Source organism: Bombus pyrosoma, linkage group LG5 (assembly GCF_014825855.1).
Source record: "Bombus pyrosoma isolate SC7728 linkage group LG5, ASM1482585v1, whole genome shotgun sequence".
Classification (NCBI taxonomy): Eukaryota; Metazoa; Arthropoda; class Insecta; order Hymenoptera; family Apidae; genus Bombus; species Bombus pyrosoma.
The window spans coordinates 1,468,315-1,489,284 of NC_057774.1; the positions used below are offsets into that span (position 1 = coordinate 1,468,315).

Sequence of the window (20,970 nt, forward strand, 5' to 3'; positions counted from 1 at the left end):
GAGTTTGCACCAAGGCAAAAGCCGAGAAAGCACCAACCCGTGATACATATTTATGAAAATGTTCATTCGAAAGTTCGACATTCAAATGGGACGGTTTTCAATTGCAGGCGAGAAAGTTTTTTCTCCGCGCGGCGAGAGAAAAAAGCTGCCCGCTGTTTGGATAACGGCTGGCTCGACTTTCCACGTAGAAATATTGCAACATTTTCGGACATTCGAATCCATTTTTGTCCTTTCTACCGCGCTTTAATAGGTTTCGCGGCAGTGTATTTGCGTTGCAAAGGCCGATGAAAGTTTCCTAAAAATCGGCTGAGCGCATGAAACGCTGTTAAGTTCGTCGTACTGCCGATGGAGGGTAGTAGAATAGCTATTTCCGGATATCTGATACACTTCCTAATAAAAAGATACGGTAACAACGTAGTAACAGTAACTAATGGAACATGAACATTTCGTACATTCAACAGTAACACGTACCTGTAAATTTTAAAGGAATCGTAGGTCAACGAATTGCCAAATAATAAATAGTAGCTTCGAGCGGTGTCTTGTTATCGGTGTTTATTTACGAGTGACAATTGTGTTTTCGATTTCATAGAAATTTTAAGACTTTTCTCAAATATGGCGTGCTCCTTCCGGTTCGACAACTTAGACCCGCATCCTTCCAAATGAAATCCGTTCAGCTGTGCTGTAAGTAACAATGAATAATCTCAGTTTTAGCGTTGATAATAATGATAAAATAAGACTTTGTGTTTATTATATAATCAGGCAACGGATTTCTATGCGTTTATAGGAAATTTAAAAGTACGGAAATGAATCCGTGCAACGTGCAAAAATATATCGAGTATTTAAGCTAAAATGTTTGTCGTAGTCTTCGATAGGTAAAACAAATCTCCATTTAAGCTCTCATTTCTTTAGTATAGATAGTTCTTTAAGATATAACTTGAGATATAAATTTTGATACTTTGTGGTAGACAAAGTTTCGACAGAAACAATGGATAGATTTATCATATTACTGCGTTAAAAAGTATTCTGTTTAATATAGAGTTTCTGCTGTCTTTTACTTTCTAGGTAAACAACGAGCGAGGTAACGATACGCGTTGATTAACCAGCGATTCAAATTTAACGAGCTTAATGAGAGAAGTAGCAATAATTAATACAGGGGCTTGCGTTCAAACTTGCTTTATTGGCTTTTATACGAATTTATAACATGGTTTTTAATATGCTGAATATAAATTTGCTCCTATACCCGCTAGACACACAGTGATCGTCATGCTAAAAATGGTATAGTAGAATTCGCCGTTATTTGGAAAACTTTCGAAAAAATCCGATGATTATTGGTTAATCGCGTCAAGAATCTTTAGAACGAAAAGGATTAAATAATTTGACGAACGAAAAGATGAAAAATACGTCGAATAACTTATGGACAGGGCTGCGCATAAAATACGAACTGGCTCGATCATCTAACCAAGCCAGAGCATTATTGGCTAGAATTTGCTCGATTCTAACACTAATGTTCTTTATTCGCGTCAATCAACAGCGCGATCATAACATACACACACGGAGTAGAACCTAAATAACCCGTAATCGGTTTTAAACGTTCTCCGCTAATCCCATGGATAACGAATGAATAGTAAATACGACGTTGGAGCTTCTCACACCGTTTTCTAACATTTATCTGTTCACCGGGGGTTGAACAAGGGGAATAGCCTGTAGTGATCAGAGCGTGGCAGGAGGGGGTATGAAAAGTGGTCGGAGAATGCTTTAAGCCAAACTGGAGCCGAAGGGTGGCGAAATCGCACGAATCGTGCCGACCCGAACCGAAAGCTCGGTTGCCCCTGTCAGTAGGCCTGCCGCAACGCAGCAGTGAGCGCGCCTTCTACCACGCGCTGAGATTACGCGACTTTTTCCCTGAATTCCGTCGATATTCGCCATACTTCCACTGATTTTTGCTACCGATACGCTTCACTTATTATCCGTTAGTAAAACGATCGTAACACGAAATTGATTATTGCCTTTAAAACTCGTGATTCGTCGTATTGGTGCTACCTTTCGTATTTTGTGTACGCCTTTAACGTAATTGTACAGGTCTGTTTTACAGCTCGAGGTAATTGCGACAGTGAATAGGATGGAAATTAGGTCTGTTGGAACAAAGGAATATAATTAGATGCAATCTGATACCTCTTTACAAGCGGTTGTCCTTGTTCTTGCGTTTCGATGGAGCATTCTAGCGGATGAATAAAAATCCATCGATTCCGAGCAAGCGACCTTAATCGTTCGTATTTCCAGCGGGACCAAGAGTTACCAGTACTTTCGAGGCTACTGGTCGTAGAACTGTATCCAGGAGGAAAACGAGTTTGTAACCGTTCGCTCGAACAGAAAATAGGAGTCCTCGTTGTTGCTCGTTAGTTTTGATATTCGTGGGTCTTGGGTGATCGTGGCAATCGAAAAGATAGTGGAGTCGTCGTTTTCACCGGACGTAGGGGGATTCCGATACATCATGGTGAACCATAAAGCGACTCTGATGACGTCCCATGCACCCTCCGAGGCGATCGTATCCGATGGACCCTAATGACACCGGTTCGATGTTATCATCAGCATCGTCGGGGTCGTCTATTTCCGTCGCTTGGAACAGCGCGTCCTACGCGGCCAACCTGCACTGAAAAAGGGCAGCGTTACGTCATTATCGGCGAACGATGACGGCAAGTCGTGTGATGTGTAACCGTGTATGAAGCGAGCGTTAATGGACCGTGGACGGAGCGTACGATTAACCGATCGAGTAGCTCCATTAATAACGGCGAAGACGTTTTATAGAGAACGCACGCAGTTGCATCGAAGGGGATGACCGAGCAACTTTAAAAAAAAGACGAAGCACCCTCGTCGAGCCGCATTCTCGTTCGGTCGTTTCGTGAATGAACCCCGTTCGATCCGTTTGCTCGACGTGCTCAGTTTGTACACACGCCTGTGCATTATTCTACGCGTGTGTATGCGATCGTTTACGGTCACGGTAACGCGAAAGTTGATCGACGGTTTTCTCGTCTCTGGGAAACTGGACTATCGTCGATCAGTCGACGTCGATGAACGTTGTCCAAGTTGTACGTACGTAAATATTCGGGTTTATTCGTTCGTGTCGATGAGTTGGTGAAAAGAAGTTAGAAGTAGAAGCGGTAGAAATCGCGATGTGAAGTTACAGAGAAGCGAGTGTGCTGTGTGAAGTTGGCGCGACGGTGTGCCACGACGAATAGCTTCTGGAATCCCAGAAGACGGAGAGAATCGGTTCGCAAGCGAAGTTGTAACTCAACCTATCGGAGAACTAGATTCATTGAAACTTATCAGCTATCTCGAGCAACTTGCTATCCTGGAGTTAAGGTGTTGGATATTCGAGGGAGAGCAGGGGGATTCGCCAGGACTCGTCTGTTCAATTACATACAGTCCCAGGATGAAGGGGATGCTTTTGCTGATGAGCACGATGGTTTGGTTTGTTGCGGCGGAAGTTTTCCTTGGCGATGTCGACGAGCCGAGTAAGTAACTGAAACTTCAGATTCCCAACCAACCAACGTTCAATTAAAATAGAGCTGTAATTATATTTGCGATTATAAGCAATTTTCAACGACACGATCGTAAAGACTGTACCTAAAATACCGGACACACGATGTCTGTAAAATGGCCGTATAAGGCGTAGATTTTGTCTCGGGAGACTGTCTGGCTGTCGTTTTAAAGATAGTCTCCATCACCTGTGCGGCTGGTTTAATATAAATCAAAATTTACTAGTTACGTATTCGTGATTTTTATTAATCGTGACGATATTCGTATCGAAATCTTTTTTTAAGCGATGTATCTTGATCCATCTGCACACCTCTGCTTTGATCATTTGCAAATATTTTGCGACGCTGTGCTCCACTTAATATTCTATTTCATTCTACTCCTTTCTCTTATACGGTATATAAACCATATATGTACATCTTCGCTGTTGCAATTTGGTTCACCGTGAAATGGGTATGAAAGTTTTAGTGACTCGATATATGTAACGATAAATATTTTATAGCTGCATTTTCGATTTTCCTATTTTTCTTAATGAACGTGAGTTTTTGACTCTTGAAGAAGTTTTTAAGCAAAAAGGAGCCTTTAAAATAAAGACAATTTTATAGGCAAGCTGAATAATTCTGTCTAATTTTTAATAAAAACTATATTACACGCGATAGCGTTTAAAATCCAAACTATCCTTGACAATTTGTTTAAATCTCTCTCATAGATTATAGCTACTCATCAACTACAGACTAGTTGATGTAAACCGAGACTCGTACCACGAATTAATACACGATATCCGGGCAAAATTGCGGGAAATCATTTTCTAAGAATTCGTAACCCATCCAATATTCATCGTCGCGACGATAATAAAGCTAATCGAAGGTAACCAATAAAAATCTGTCGATCGTCAAATGGAACTTTACCCGACGAACGATCGCGCGAGGGGCTGTCAACCCTTGCTGAAATTCTCACTGGTCGCGACGAATTTAACGTGATCCGTCAAAATGTTACGGGAAACGGCGCGATCGTTGCAATTACGCTTCCAATTAATGCCGAAAGACAACTGGCCGCGGTGTCAGTCATCCGTAATGACGCTGTCGGCAGGCTCATAATCGTTATGAAGCATTTATGGTTCGTGATGAGGCTGGCGCTCGTGCACGATGACTGACGGCGCATATGTAGGTGTTGGGGACGGGTTGGTAGAAAGGAAAAAGAAGGGAGGAGGGTGCGTTAATTTCAATACGTTCGATGGTTGCTACGATATACGTGGACAGTGTGGAGAATTCGGCTGTCAATAGTTGTTTTGCGGCCGGCATGCTTCGGTTTCCGTGCTCTACGACATCGTACGGTACCGCAACCCGTTTATTTAATCGATGCATTATGCAAATTGACATAACGACTCCACTTCGGATGCAGTAATCGACCACCATCTCTCGACTGATTCACAATGGGACAATGTGTACGTTGAATAATTGGCAGTAACGTGTGTTGCGGCTGCGGCTTCGAAATCAAAGCTACTGAACTCCCTCAGGACTCGGAAAGCGATGGACACGAGAGCATCTCTTCGGTATAGATACTTACTTACTTACTTACTTACTTGGCAGACTTAGAGACGTTAGAAAGTTACGAGCTTTGAAATGTTTGTTTCTTCGAGAACAAGTTCGAAATGCTTTAGTTCTGTAACTAGTTGGCGATGTAAGATCAAGCCGATCTTTACATTAGCCGGAAGAATTTCATTTAAAAGATTGGATTTGGCTGTGATTGTACGGTCTATAAGTACGTACGTACTTGGAATATTGAATACCTATGAATACTATAGAAATACTAGGTTAGCCAGGAAAGTTCTGTTGTCAAACTTTGGTAGAATATTTATAACTTTATTTGCAGGTTTCCACAAATCGCAGATAGTTCGCGTGCATGTACCGTACCGTTGAATGTATCTAAATGTTGTATATAAGTTATACATAATAAAATAAATTATTAATAAATTGTACTTAAAAAAGACGATGTTACATTGTGGGAGAAATTATAGTGGCTGTTGACAATTTGATTAGTAAATTATTCCATCAAAAAATGAATCTTGCACGTTATGTCGCGCACAGGTATCAGATAAAATAAGTTGCGACACATGGTCTATCTCCAATAGATGAATAGTTCGTTTAAATCTTTAGAAAAATACTTATATGTACCTACTTGTGAAACTGTTTGAATTCTTATTCTTCTTTAGCGCGTTTAGTGTTATCAATGCAAAGTTAATAGTTGACGATGGTAATGACCAGGAAGAAAAGATACGTGTGAAACTTTCATTAGCTTTATCACGAATTGATCGATACATTGCAAAGGTTTAATTAATCCAGGTAATGAAGGTAACGACTAAAATTTATAAGCGTTATACCTGTGTTAAACGATGTTGACCGACACAGGTGATTATTAGAGAAAGTTAAACATACGTATAGTTATTAAATTGCACATACGGTAGACATAATAATTAGTGCATTATGCGTCGAGAGGTTTCGACCCTGCCTCTTTGAAGGCGCTTTAACCTTAATTGCATGAAAATTGACACATCACAGGGTGAATAATTCCTCGATGGTAGAATTTATACTATCTCCATAGTGATATCCGACACTGTTACGTGCAAATGAATATTAAATTCTATTTTTTTTTTTACTAATCTTTTGTAATGAATTTTCAATATTTCAATATGCTCTATATATCGCAATACATTACATTTTCAAAAGATTATGTACTTAACGCCGGTTACTCAAAGTATTTGAACTCTTGTTATAGAAAACTTTGATGGAAACGACTATTCGTGCTGTATAGAGAACTTTTATGGTTTTGTAACGTCTGCGATAACTAGGTATCTGTAGTCACGGACCAGGATGATATCATTCTGTGTGCTATCTTTAATTTCCCAGAGACGACATAGGATTGAAATACATTATATTTTCAAAAAATTCGTATCAGTATTTATGTACTTAACGCCAGTTACTCAAAGTATTTGAACTCTTGTTATAGAAAACTTTGATGGAAACGACTATTCATGCTGTATAGAAAACTTTTATGGTTTTGTAACGTCTGCGATAACTAGGTATCTGTAGTCACGGACCAGGATGATATCATTCTGTGTGCTATCTTTAATTTCTCAGAGACGACATAGGATTTTTCTAAATGTCACGACCCAGAGAAAAAGAGTCTGTTGTTAAATTAGTTTGTTCTCCTATATATAATATTCATCGTATACGGATAGAATATTGTCACGATTCATTAACGAAATTTATACACGTGTTTAGCCGAGGGAGAAATCTTACATCGTAATTATGTAATATGAAATTAATAACGACTACGTACATATAACCACCATCGCTCTCTACAATTTGAACCAAATGATGTGGTAAGAATTTGTACGGATTCTGAATACCGTTCTGTGACAAATTATCCGAATACAGCGGGTATAATAAGTTCTTTTATTCGTCAAATATTGTCGTTATATTGCCTGCCATTGTTGTATGCCTCTGCGTATGCTATAGTACATAGCAGTCAAATTACATGCGAATTCTCCACTGGAACGACGATATTTCCTCGAATCTCTTTGTACATCGAGCGAGAACGTTCCAAACGATAATTTATCGTTGCGATAGAAAGATTACGATGTACGTATGTAACACGGTGACGATGGTAACGTGCGCGTGAACCGTGTCAAGGTATCCGTTCTCCGTACACAAACGCGTGTATGCAACAACTTAAGACCTAAGTACATACTTAGCTAGCATTTCTGGTTACCTTCGAGCGCGAAATTGCAATAAATTTGCGACATTACGATGCGGCCAAACTCTGTAGGAAACGCGAGATCGTGCAAAAATTGGATCGCCCGCCACAGTCGACTTAGACAGCCGGATTTAATATATTTCACGAAATATTATATTCCGTGGCTATTTCTTTTCTCTAGGAGCTTTGATATCGAATAATCTTCGACACGCGAGCCACATACGTACATGTTGTTCGTTAGAAGGTTTTGTTGTAACGACGCGGTAGTAACGTCGTTGTTGTGCGCGGCTCTATCATTTTCCTCGGCCATACTTGATGAAAACATTAGAGTCATTATAATTTAAGAAAAACTGTATCCAAGAACAATTATTCTTTCTTGACAATTTTTATCATGCCGGATATAGAGAATGTTTATCGTGATTTTCCATATGTTAACGGGTAATAAAGTTGTATCGACGGTTATAAATAAACTGTGATCTTATTACGTGTTTATAAGAAATTGAAACATGTAAATGTAAAAGCAATCAAATTCTCCCAACAAAAAAGAACGAATTGATAGGTTTTTAATAAAGAAATGTTCACATATAAATACATATACCCAATAGTTTGTTCGCGGAGGCTTATTTACATTATTTCCAATTGACAGTTTCATTAAATATATATTATAAATGAAACTGGCTTTTAATACGAATTTTCTTCTGCTTCGTAAATGACAATCTTCTGAACAAGCATTTGAAAGAATTTAGTAAAAGCGTAACGCAAATTTTAATTTTCATCGCATCCCTATTTGATATACTCGATATTGGGAAACATTTGCCATGCGCGTGAATCTTCTAAACTTCTAATCCCGACATTTTTAATATTTCCAACATTACGTTACATTTAATACGAAAGTTACAAAGCATTCAACCTTATAAGAGATTCTCCTCGGTTTTACCACTTGATACAACCATAAAATTTTCATCGACGATTCGATCATCCCCTGCTAACTTCACCATGGTGTTATTACTATATTTTACATCCTCTCATCAGCGTATCTTTAATTTGGTTTCTTTTTCCACGGCCGCGCATCATCCAAACGTAAATATTCAAATTAAAATGTTTTATGTAAAACGTCCAGCAAAATGGCAATAGGCTGTGAGAAACGTCTAGAACAACGCAGCATTTCCTTTGCTGCGACAAATTTCAAATAAACGGACAGCTGAAATAATTTCAGCGGTTGCGGACTTTCTATCTTTTAACTGCTTCCGCTTCCGAAGTTTTCTAGCGCGGACGAGGGAAGTTCACAGAACACGAACGCTGCGCTCCATGGGTGTTCCTTGTTCCTTGATCAGGAATAAAGAGGGAGCTGCGAGTACAAACCTCGACGGAAATGGTGGCGAATACGCGGAAGGAGATGACGTTACCCGCGGGACGGTGTTGGCGTGATGCAGCTTAGTACCTAGCAGCCAGAGAAAACGCTTTTAAATATTTAAACGCACGTTGGACGCGACGGGGAATCGAGCTTACGAATTTTATGTCGTTCGTTAAGCGGAGATATAATTTTCCGCCAACGAGCTGTGATTTTTTTTCAAAAAACTTGCGCTCGTTCCGCACCGTTTCGATGAATTATGTTTGCACCTATAGAATGCCAAGTTTTTATTCGTTGCGACGCAACAGTCAAAATATTGCGAGTTATTCGCGAAAGTTTTTCTCCAGTGTTAGTCAAGTTTGCGGCGAGGATTTCCTGTTGCGATACGAGTTATTAAAGCTATACATATAAATTATCTCTTACGAGACTTATTTCCTATTTTCTCGCATTTCTCTTTGCCATTACGCGTCTTACAAAGAGACTTTACGTTTCGAAAACCGAGCGCGTATTTATTAGCGATGGAAAGAAAGAAACTTGACGGTTGTAAGAGAAGATAATTCTCTGAACAATCCGTAACGATGAAACTAGACAGTCGTTGAGAAAGTCTATCGAATCATATGGGAGTTACTTTCGACAATCGTCCACAATGGGAAAGGGAGACTCGTCTCCGCTTTTCTTCAATTTCGGATATGCTGCGGAGGGTCCTGAGTTACGTGCACTTTGTCCGAGGCGTGGAACGATCGTGTTTCAAAAGTTACGACAAAGAGGAAACTACTTTTCACATTACGTTTACTGCGATATACGTACACGAGGACACGCATACTTAAATGATTTCTGTTACACGCTATTTACCTAACTTCGAACTTCGATTCCTCGTTTCACTCAACCTCGCTTCAACTTCCAACTTGCCTTTTTGCTTCACATTTAACACTTTCGTCGCGATGTCTCGGCGTTTCTTGCAACCAGTTACTTTCTGATTTTCTCACGATTAGAATGCCTACAATTTCTTTGAACGCCATCTATTTACATAAATTTTTATCAATCCCCAACGATAAGGATAAATTGTTGGGCTTTTCAACTGAAGAGCGAGTAATTCGTGATCGGTAGAAATTGTCCCCGACGTGGAAATGATGCAAATTTAAATAGAAATTGCTTCCTGATTCGGTTTTCGGCATTTATTTTATCCTGTACGTGCACATCGGAGAAGACGGCGTGTGCAGTGCACGATTACAGTTAACCCGTACCAAGATACGTGGTTTCCATGTAACAATCTCAATTTGCAGGATGCAGTCGTTCCATGGCGAATTTTTTAACCGTTCAACCATCTCGTCAGACTTTTCCTCAGGGGGAATCGAACGTAGAAGCGAAATTACTGTCGGCAGCTATGTTCTACGATAATTTTAATTGTAATTTTCAAGGATGCTCGTTATTTGGCAGCTATGTGTCTCATGGACGGGTGATAATAATGAAGAAATAGTTGGCGAGGAGCAAGCAATAACAAGAATGAAGGAAGCATAAATTGGTGGCAAGCGGAAGCGGAATAAGGGACGTTTAATTAGTGGCTAATGGATGTTCGATGGCACGGGAAGAGAGACGAGGAAAATGTTTATCGAACGATTGTCGGATAACACGTGAAACGTATTATTAACGGCTGTAAAGAAACGAATACATCTTGGAGCCACGATTGTCTCCAACTATTGGCAGACATGTGAGTGTTTAAAGGGGCAAGGATACATTCATCTCACGGTCAACCATTCGTGCAATTTCCTGGATCCGGCTGCTGGTGCATATATCCAGCACATAGATCGTACTGGCGTGACGTCAAGGCGAAAATTCCGCGTTTTGGTACTGGCGCAAGTTACTGTGCTACGTATACTTTAGCGAATTTATATTTGAAAGGAAATATTCGTTCGTAGAAAGAGTAGAAGAATTTTTCGAGATCATATTATTATTGGATGTAGCATCGAGTCGATCAAAGCGAAGTTTGCGATCTTTCATTCAAAATCTAACTTGATCTAATCTGAATCTAAGAATCGCAATTCCATGCATATGTGTATGCAATTTCATTTTTAACTACTTATTCTCTGAAGTAAATGTAACGTAACATGTACAATTTTCCTTTTCTCATAACTTTCAAGCCATGACTATCCTATGGCTCGGATATGTGCGCGTCACTCAAGGACCTTTCCTTCTTTATTCTACGACATATTCGAAGATCAAGGTCACCGAGGTTGAGGTCTCTTTTTCCAGATACGTAATTACTTTATTTTCATTAAATACACGATATTTGAAGGAAATTACACGCTATTCAATTATTATTGGAGAACAATATTTTTCTATGCACTGATCTAATGTTTATAAACTATGGCTATGAAACTTTTTATCGATAACTTGTGTTTGTATTTAGCAGTACATGTATACGTATACATTTATTACTTTTGTATACATGTACTTGTGTATTATGAAGGACAGTTAAAAAATTTAGTAGATACGTACTTCGTATTTACTTTTATAGAGGCCAAATATTTTTATTTACCCATAACATTGAAAGCGGTTAAAAACATAGCAACTGGTACTTCAAACGGTAATTGAAATTGCGTTTTTTCGGTAAAGTACGAATAATTGTTACACGGAAATATATTTTTCTCCATTCAAGCGTTTTGTTAAAATTTCAATCGCATAGGTACCTATTGACTGTGATCACAGGAAATTAACAAATGAAAGCAATTTGTTTTCCCATCAAGTCACTGAAATATAAACGAGAAGGTGATAACGCGTATTGACGCATACTTGCTTTCGGTCGATTTAAATAAAAATAAATTGTTGTTAATTGATGGGATAGTTCGGATATCGTTAAATATAGGAAAGGCAGAGAAGCCAAAATACAGGAAAATGTTACGAATCTAGGATTTTGAAAGGAAGTAGCGTTATTCAGAAGACAGGAAAGGTATTTGCTCCAACAGTTATAATGTTTATACAGGATAAGAGATATAAATTTGTACTTGCGTATAAGTGCGAAGATGATTGATTACTAGCCTGCCTGCCAGTTTTCGTACGTTTATGGAACATTTGATAGCGCAAAGATACACAGAATATACATAATATGGAAAGATACGCAAGATATAATAGTCGTCGCAATTTTTAAGACGTAAAACAATTTCCTACTTGAATGCCATTTTTTCAATTACCTACTGTTCGTAAAGATACGAATTTACACGAATATTCGCCATCTGTTGATCACTTTCGATCAAAATATTACGCGAGGATATATGGAAATGTCTGAGAAGTTAATTGGAGAATTAAGCGACGTTGTGAAAAAGATGAAAAACGCCGATATCGCGTTTAACGTAAAAGAGTTTAGAAGGCGTGGTACGAATTCTGGACAAGGAGAAGCTTGTGCGATGCCATGTGACTCCATCTCAGGAGAAATAAGTATTTATGTATATAGTACAAGTGAAAGGGAAGACGCTTCCCTCGGGATATCATTCGCGTGCACGTTGTGCCAGGGGTTACGTGACAACCGGGACGGTATGAAAAAATAGGTTTCAGCATACCTACCCTGCGAGACGCGGCGTAACGATCGGCAACTGGAGATAACCGGAAGCATTTCGTAATACACGCATCCAGTTCGCACGAATTTCTGTTGTGCAGCGAAAGGGCAATATAAAAATAGGCGACTTGTCATAGTACCTGAGATTGGGGAAAACCTTCGTTCACAGTGTAATTCCATGCTAGTAGGACTGAAATCTGCGACCTTAGCTCGGTGGAGAAAGGATGCTGAAAATAAAGCGACGAATCGAGGGAACTGTTTTGGAAATTTTCGTCTTACTTTTAATTTTCTAAATGTATATTTATATTTATGATACTAATTTTTGGGAAGTGTCCATTAAAGAAATTAAATAAAAGAAAATATGTTTATATTTATTCTGCATTGTACTTTTTTTCAATGCTTCTTGCAATATGTAAAGGAGGTATTTTAGCATATTTGTAATTAGATAATTTACTCGAACAAAAATGATAAAAATTGGAAACTAAGTAACGTAAAAACCTTCTCTCGTCTCATTTATCTACCAGCTGCGTCATAGCTGCAGCGCGGTATGGGACGAATACCGTTCGTGCCAAGTTTGTTTTGTTACATTGTGTAATTTATCGTCTTTCCAAAAGTTACTTAAATCTTTGTAAACAGTTTAGCGACAACAGTGATTCTTACACAAAGAAAGTTTCGCAGTTAGCCATTATAGTTGCTATAGTTGTATAGCTGTCATTATAGCAGGTAATCATTTATCGTTAAGGAATTAATCCGATGATGATATTAGACGTACCATATATATTATATTTATATATATAAAGAACAAATCGTCTGTTGAAATTATTTCTGTTAAAGATATTAAAATAATAAACGCATAGTATTTTCCCTTCCACTAATTGTAAGTTTACGTCCGCATTGCAGTTGTTTAAAACTGACTAGTTTAAAGTAGCGTGAAATAATCATATTCAAAACGCGATATCTCGTGCATACTGTACTTCCCTTATAAAAAAGCAACAATTGCAAAATGGGAAAATGTCTTTAAACCTGGAAAGCTTCCTTCGCAACAAAGTTTCATTCGATCCAACTGTTGACTCTGTGGAAATCGCGGAATCGTTATTCGATTCACCGGTTTTTTGAAAATAATAATATTGGTCCTGACGAAAATGGTAATTTTAAGTGGTTGGCCATGTACGTTTTATTTCGAGGGCGCTATGCGCCTGCAATTTCGGCACAGCGCTGCATCGGTCACGCGCGTAAAAAGCAAAGCACATTTCCCGCGACGTCGCATGATTTTTCAACCTGCCACGGTTATACGATTCGCGAAATTCAGTGGATGTACAAATGGCGTCGTCGATCGCTGTTACGTGATTTATGAAATTCGTATTCACGCAATCGCTTTCTGCGTACCCTGTTCTTTCCGCCTTTGTGTTTATCACGATCGATGAATACATCATCCGCCTGGCTAATGGAAATTGTCTAATTGTAAACCATTAGAATTGTAAAGTAGAGTTTATTGGTAGAGTATTCGGTTGTTTGAAAAGTTAGTGAAATTCAAGGAAAATTTGAAGATTCGGTATCTAGGTATAACTAAATATTAAGGATAGAAGGATACAAAGTGCGAGGAAAATTGGCGGAAATTCAAAAGCGAACGAAAAGCGTCCATAAGATCCAATTAACATTTAGAAGTATTTTTTTCTAAATTGTCAAACTTATTGGGCGGAAAATATTGAAATTATACTTTTATATTATGTTTCTATAACGTGTACGCGTCACTGCTAATAATTAAAATGCAAGTCTAAGTCAAATAATATTTCGATAAAGAAACGAAGCTTTTTCTTATTTCGGTATCTACGTACATGAAACTAATACTTAAATTTTCACTCAACCTTTTTAAAATAAATCATTTTCCAATCCGGCGATCGAAAGGTTGCGTAATTTCACAGGAATAAAATTTGTCAAATAGCGAAACTTGGACTTGGATTGCGCATGGACGCATAAACAAATTGCTTCCAATACGACAGACAAAAACAACGACGTTGCCGGTAACTTTTTTAATAATCATTCAGGCCCCGTGAGAACGATGGCAAGCTGTAACACTTAATTTCGCAATCATCTAGTGCAGGAGCCTTATAACAGAACCTATCGTTGTCGACGTTATTAATTTGCAAACTGCGCGAGGCAAGGTGTCGCAAACGAGAGTCGGCGAGGTGGACTGAGTGCAGGAGGGATGGGTATCGCTTCGTAAATCACTCTGTAGGATTTATTATCGAGTATCTTGGCGAGAACGGTTGGTGCCCGTCGACTGGAAAAAGAGCAACGAAATAAAGCAAAAGGAGGGAAAAAGGGAACACGAGGAACGACGAATTCGCTTAAAAGGAAGACATCGGTTCGGGAAACGAGTACGGTGCTGTTGGGTCTCGGAAGGCAAGGAAAAAATGGCGAAACTATTCGCTGGAAAGCGATAAGCGGCGCGTGAGAAAAACACGAAGCTCGAGCTGCGTTGAAAAGTTGAGCTTCGATGTAAAGTCTAAACTAGACGAACGTGCTCGTACGAGTGAACTTTTCGCGAGAAAGCAGCTGCCTGCAAAATTCGCCCGCAAACTGCCGCCGAATTGTGAATAATGTGTCGATTGTGGCTGGCCCATAGGATTTTCAGTGGCCGTATCTCTGCTCCGTTGCCTTTTCCAACGACGTTTCCGTATCGATTTGCAACCCCGTTGCGGCTGGATTTATAATTAACTCGGCCGGCTAACGGAACCACACTCATGTAAACGTAATACTCGGTTATCTCGGTTCCAATTGTTATGCGTACACCAGGTACTGATCGATGAACAACCGTAAGTATGACAAAGTTACTCGATATGCAGCGATTTTCGAGGTTAATCAATCCGGAATGGAAATTAATTCGCTTAGCGTTAGAGTAACGAACTTGACTGTGGTTCGTTAGAAGCGATCAGTTGGAATAGTTTTTGCAGGATTGTGATTTTCCTGACTAGTATCCGTTCCGGCAAAGTTTTGCTTTTCTTCGTTTCATGTATCTATATCGTTGAGATCTGTGATCCTACGTCGCCCGATAAAGGAGAACGATTTTGTGAAACTTTTGTCAAGAAACGCTATTACGCTATGAAGAGAAGAATGTGTGTAGAGTGAAAAGAAAACGAAAACAAGAGAATATAATAAAATGTATAGTATTACACGTAAAAGAACGAAATTGAACGTTAAAATTAATACTATAAAGTTGTGCTATTCCACCTTTCGTGCAACTACGTATGTTTAATTTATTTGAATTATTCGATATTTATGAATATCTAATTAAATTATTTAATTTAATATCCTGGCATAAATAGGTCTATTTTACGATATTTCCAAGTATGTATTATTCGTTGTTCATTCTAAAATATACTTTTACGGGATATTCCATCGTATCCAATTAAAACGGATATACCATACACAGGAGTATATGTTTCTGTTTTCACTGTTTGCTCGTATACCATTGGGTTTTTTTTACTGAACGCGAACAGCACGTAAAAGAAGAATATTTACACACGGCGGAAACAGTACAGCAATGTCGTAAAGTTAGTAGTCGCATGTTACTGCAAACATGCTTCCAGCATCCGAGGAAATGTATTGACAGAAACTGGAGGATATAAGAACTGCAACGTTGCTGAGGATAGTTGGAGCCCCATAGTCTTTACGAAAGAGATGTAAAACGAGAAAATTTCGTCATACATCAAATATCGACACATCTTGAAGCAGAAGAATTTAAAGTTTTATTTGCCATGCATATTTCATTTTACGATTAACAAGTCTCTTTGAGAAACTGCTATTGCTAATGTAGCGAAACACGCAAAAGTCGGATCAAATACACTGTATGTTTAAAATACAGTGCCAAACGAAGATATTAGCACAGCTCGTATCTTTATATAAAATTCTTCGTAAATTTGTAAAGAATGTGATTCTCTAACATTTTTGTAAAATATAGCTGTCAGCTCAAAAAATAGTTAAAATAAAAAAAAAAGAACGAAATAAAATACACATAAAGATCTGTTTCCAGCGGACCAAAAGTACTGGCACGTTTGAAAAATTCCTTATCGCGTGTATGTGTTGTACCTAAATTTGTCCAATGTACTTGAGCCTGCCGTCGCTATGGTTAGCCGCTAACTTGGACAATGATATTGCGAAACAATACTTTGAACGATCAAACGAACTTAGGTTGCGTGAAGTTGGATCACAATTGTGTCATCCGCCTCGTTCTCGAGATTACCAATGCAGTAATCCTTCCGCTCGCTAGATCTCACAACAACGTTTAAAGTCAACGAAAGCAAACGCCGCATAGTTCGGTGTCTTTCGCCTCGTGGACTCTCATATTTTAGAGAGTATTTAAAATTGCTCACCAAATTTGGGTTGAGATAATATCGAAATGTCAAAGCATATTCGTATGATTTTCAGGCTGAGATTGTAATCTCTTCGAACGAGGCTTCTTCAAATAATTGCGATCGAACTCTGCTTAAGGTAAGTTCATTTGATCGTTCAATTCTATTTCAACCGCCTCGTTTTCAAGATTACCGATGTAGTTATTTATGGAACTAGCAATTTTAAACGTAGTTTGTTGAAATTAGAACATTTCGCTGGTACAAATTTCCAGCAACTCGTAGTCGAGAACGCGAAGCCAAACGTCTCAGCAATGTCAAAACTTTTCGTTTACGAACGTCCTTCAAATCTGGCTAAAAGATGGGAATGCATAGAAATCTAATTTAGATGAATCAACGGTAAAGGCATTTGCTGGCTCTGATTTCCGAAGAAAAAAGATATTTACGTTTGGTGTTCTTGTTAGTAGCGAATAGATGGTACCTAGACTCTTCAACATTTTTCGGTCACGGACAGCCCCCTTGTTCGTTCGTAACATACGACGCAGTCGTATAAATTTTCCTCTTTTCCAATCGTTGCCAAATTTCCTTTGCCAGTTTATTACGAGTAGTGTCGAATAACGCGTCGTGTCTATTTTATTTACGTAAAACAAGGCTATAATTTTGTCAATTCTAAGCAGAGAATCCGACAATTACTTAAACCACTTGCTAAATCTTGCACTGCTAATTTCACTGCTAGTAATTGTTTAAACTAGATAACAATGGTAATGTTTTTTCTCTTTTCAATAATCTCGCGTATACGTAATAAACCACAGCCAATTGTTGCGCATGATGCCATTAGTTTCTCTATTAAATGCGTAAAGTTTTTTATAATGCAGAATTTTTTTTAGAGTAAATGATTCAATTCGAAGATAATAATTGGTCGTTCATCCATGACAATTCAACCGAACATCAAACTGAACCTATGACGAATGCAAAAAGTTTGTTCGATGTTTGGCGAGTATTTCGCATTCTCGTTCCACCGACATGTGCATATGCATAGTTTTCATTCGGCTTGTTATTATTCTTTGTAATAAAATTCCAAGAAATACAGTAGACGTCGCTCCTGTACTGTGTGCAGTCGAGTAATTCTTCCAACGAATCGGTTAAAATGAAATGCAGATTCGCTCGAGTTGTCGACGATCGATCTTCGCAATGGATAGCGGTCTGACTTAGCCATTAATGGATTTAGATAGACTTGGGAGTACGATCTCCAGTTTTGTTGCCAATGCTTTCAATCGAAAATCCGTCTGTTCGCGATACCTTTAAAAATCGAAACCCATTAACATTGACCTACTCGAGAATCCATTTCGCTCTTGCAGCAAAGAAAAGATGTTTCGCCTAACGTGTTACATGATTCCGTCTATACAAAAGAACGAGTATAGGATCGGTGTACCGATTAAACGAGAATTAACTTTTCTCGTAAATGTACACAGAACGTGACAAAAATGTACAGAACTCGATCGCTACGATTTCCATAACTTTTTAATACGCATGATTCTGAACAACTTTTTCCTATGCGTATAACTGGCACACTGTGGGCCAAACGACCGATCTAGCGGTACAAAAGTCAATTTGAAAAATTTCACCTAAGCTAAAAAATTGGTTTCCCCAGGTTGTCAAATATGCGAGGAACGATGCCCTGAATTTTTTTAAAACCATTTTCGCATTAATAAAGTGTTATGCTTGTCTGCTAAGGTGTTATGCTTGTCTTCTAAGGTATTATGCATGCAACTTTCTTACTTACTTCTTACTTGAGACTCTGCTACAGATACGTACACTCATACGGGCAGAATTCAACGCTCAAGTAACGACATGTTTTCGCGAATATCTCGGAAACTAGGCGAGAAATTACATGGAGCAGCGCGGCGGTGACGTGCATAGGAAAAGGTTGTGCGAAAATTATGGAAATCGGTGACGAGAACAAACTTCCAAGTAACTTTTAAACAACTATTTATATAATTAATATAAGAATAATATAATGATAAATAATGTAAAGTGTAATAAAAATTAAACCATATCCAGTGAAATAATACCGGAAATCGGAAGCAGGTACGAGGTATATGAGCCTTTAGTCCACTTTACGCGTTTTCTTTGAATTCATAGGGATCGATAGCCGCGAAGGCTTAAACACGTTTCCAGCCTTTTCTTTGGAACTTGTATAGTTGGTAATTATTCTGACCCATAATCACAACGTAATATTTGATTTTGCAATTAACGCCTTCGTATTAAAAGCTGTCTAATCGCAACATTTAAAGGAATGTAACTTACATATCTGGAGACGTATAATTGTGGAAGTTAGAAAACTGCGATAAAGTTAACAACGTATGTAAACGATACACTTATGTATGTACGCTACATATATATATATATACATATATACATGTACATGTACCGTGCTTTTCTTCTCGCATGCTGTCTTTCGTAAATACATGTACAGTGTATACCGTTTCAGAAGCGCAGTGTATATCTACGAGATCTACAATATCTAAGACTTTGTTGGTTTTTCAAGTTGCTCTAACAAGTAGTTATCTTTTTTGTTCCATATACTCTAAAAGTCGCATCACATTACTTGGAAAGTAGTAAAATATCATCGATTACCAGTAAATTAATTTCTCCGATAAATATTCCACAGCGAGATCAACGTTTACGTACGATTTATATTTCCCTATTGTGCGAATGTCGAATCACACATACACATACACACATTCACGAAACCATCAATCAATCTTTCACTCCCTGATGGATCACTGACAATCAGGGCGCATAGACATGTCTGTTTCTCGTAATCAAACTTCCAAAACCGCCGATAAAACATATCAAGATATAGCCAAGTACACAGCTTGAAAATCAGATAGGACGTACTATACATAGCATATTCGTGAAACGTTTTTAGTCGAATAAGCGTCGAAATACTTTCGCGAGTGATCGAACGTAATTTATTATGACATTCGTTTCACCAAGTTACGAATTCAGCTTCCGGCCAATGCAATAGAATAGCGACAAAAAGTCGAAAAAAAAAACGACAAGCTTTTGAATTTTATTCGTAAAATTATTTTGCATTTACACAAATATCCGCGGTCTCCTCGCTATTTTCGTTTCGAAGAAAAGTTTCGCGCCCAATCTTGTTAAAAATCGCGCGGACGCTGATTTTCCTTATCGTTGGACGTTCCACTCAGCCTCTGGTGAAGACTGGGTGTCGATTATCGGATGGATCACGAGGCGGTGCGGCTATGCGTGCGGTGGTGTTTATCACGTGGCTATAATTCCGTCTACGGCGAAGAGAGTAAAGAGATTTGCATATAAAACAAGCAATTTACTCGGTTACCATGATATGCACGGCCGAGGTGGGGAGTCATTACTCCTGCTTTGAAGGGTAATGGAATAAAGCGGTTGCCTTGTGTTCGTTTTACATCGTTATAGCAGTTATCGGGAATTTGCTTTGATTATACGGTGGAAACGCATGGTAATTTCGGCGCGGCTATTAACCGCTGAGAATAGCGGACGGAGAACAGAGGACGAGAGATCGGACAACGTGTCGTTTTCGATATTTAATTTCATATCGCGATGCTCTGACGACTAATTTATCACTGGTAATCCTATTTGCCGCGGTACCGATCCCTAGCCCCGTTCGATACTTTAGAAATAAACCGCGTCAAATTCGAACGGATTCGACGCGCTTTCATTCGGATTACACTAAATGGTTGATAAGTTCAATGGTATATCCGATAAGCATTCTACTAAATTAGCTAATTTAGTATAAATGTATTACGGAGATATGGAAGTGACGCAGACAACGTTTCAAGCGGAAAATGTCTTTGAAAAACCCTTAAAAACGCGTCTGTGCTTAAAATTTTATGTCGAATGTTCGTTAAATTTAATATGCTTTCTTACTACGAACGATGACTATTTGGAGGAAGAAACGATGTACGTTGAAAAAGGTTGAAAAGAAGAGTGTGTAATGCTTTTGCGAAAACGAAGGTACTTTCGCCTTACAAAGGAGCCTATTTCAAAAACTACACTGTTAAATTGGGATGCAAAAAATTGTTGAGAGCTGCTACAAATAAACGAAAATATAAATTCTCGTTAATTTAAGCTGCTTGTAGTTCGTACTGATGCCGCAGCTGTAAAATACGAGAGATACCTTTAGATATTGCAACGAAAAGGATTAAAACGTGTTTAAAATGGAATGTTTGATTTGCTTTTTGTTCAGAATGAAAATTTTATTGAAAAACCCCATAGAAAGAAAAAAGCCACACGCTTATGTGTATTCTCGATTTAGGAGCTGTTAGCTCAACTCTGATTTTGAAAAGTGGGAGGTTTTATACGAATAACGTATTTGTAATATGTTCCTATTTGAAGATCATAGGAAGAAGGTGTAAGTACATCTTTTA

At 38.5% G+C, this 20,970-nt stretch overlaps 1 protein-coding gene across 2 annotated transcripts in view; it reads left to right on the plus strand.

Annotated features, from left to right (window-relative positions):
• Nucleotides 1–1,816: 1,816 nt before the first annotated feature.
• LOC122567343 (hemicentin-1-like) overlaps nucleotides 1,817–20,970 on the plus strand; it is a 61,391-nt gene continuing 42,237 nt past the window's right edge. For both annotated transcript variants that reach the window (XM_043725728.1, XM_043725731.1), the window contains exon 1: nucleotides 1,817–3,512. In XM_043725728.1, coding sequence (XP_043581663.1) covers nucleotides 3,431–3,512 — 82 coding nt within the window. In that variant the 5' untranslated portion in view covers nucleotides 1,817–3,430. The remainder of the gene's footprint in view (nucleotides 3,513–20,970) is intronic.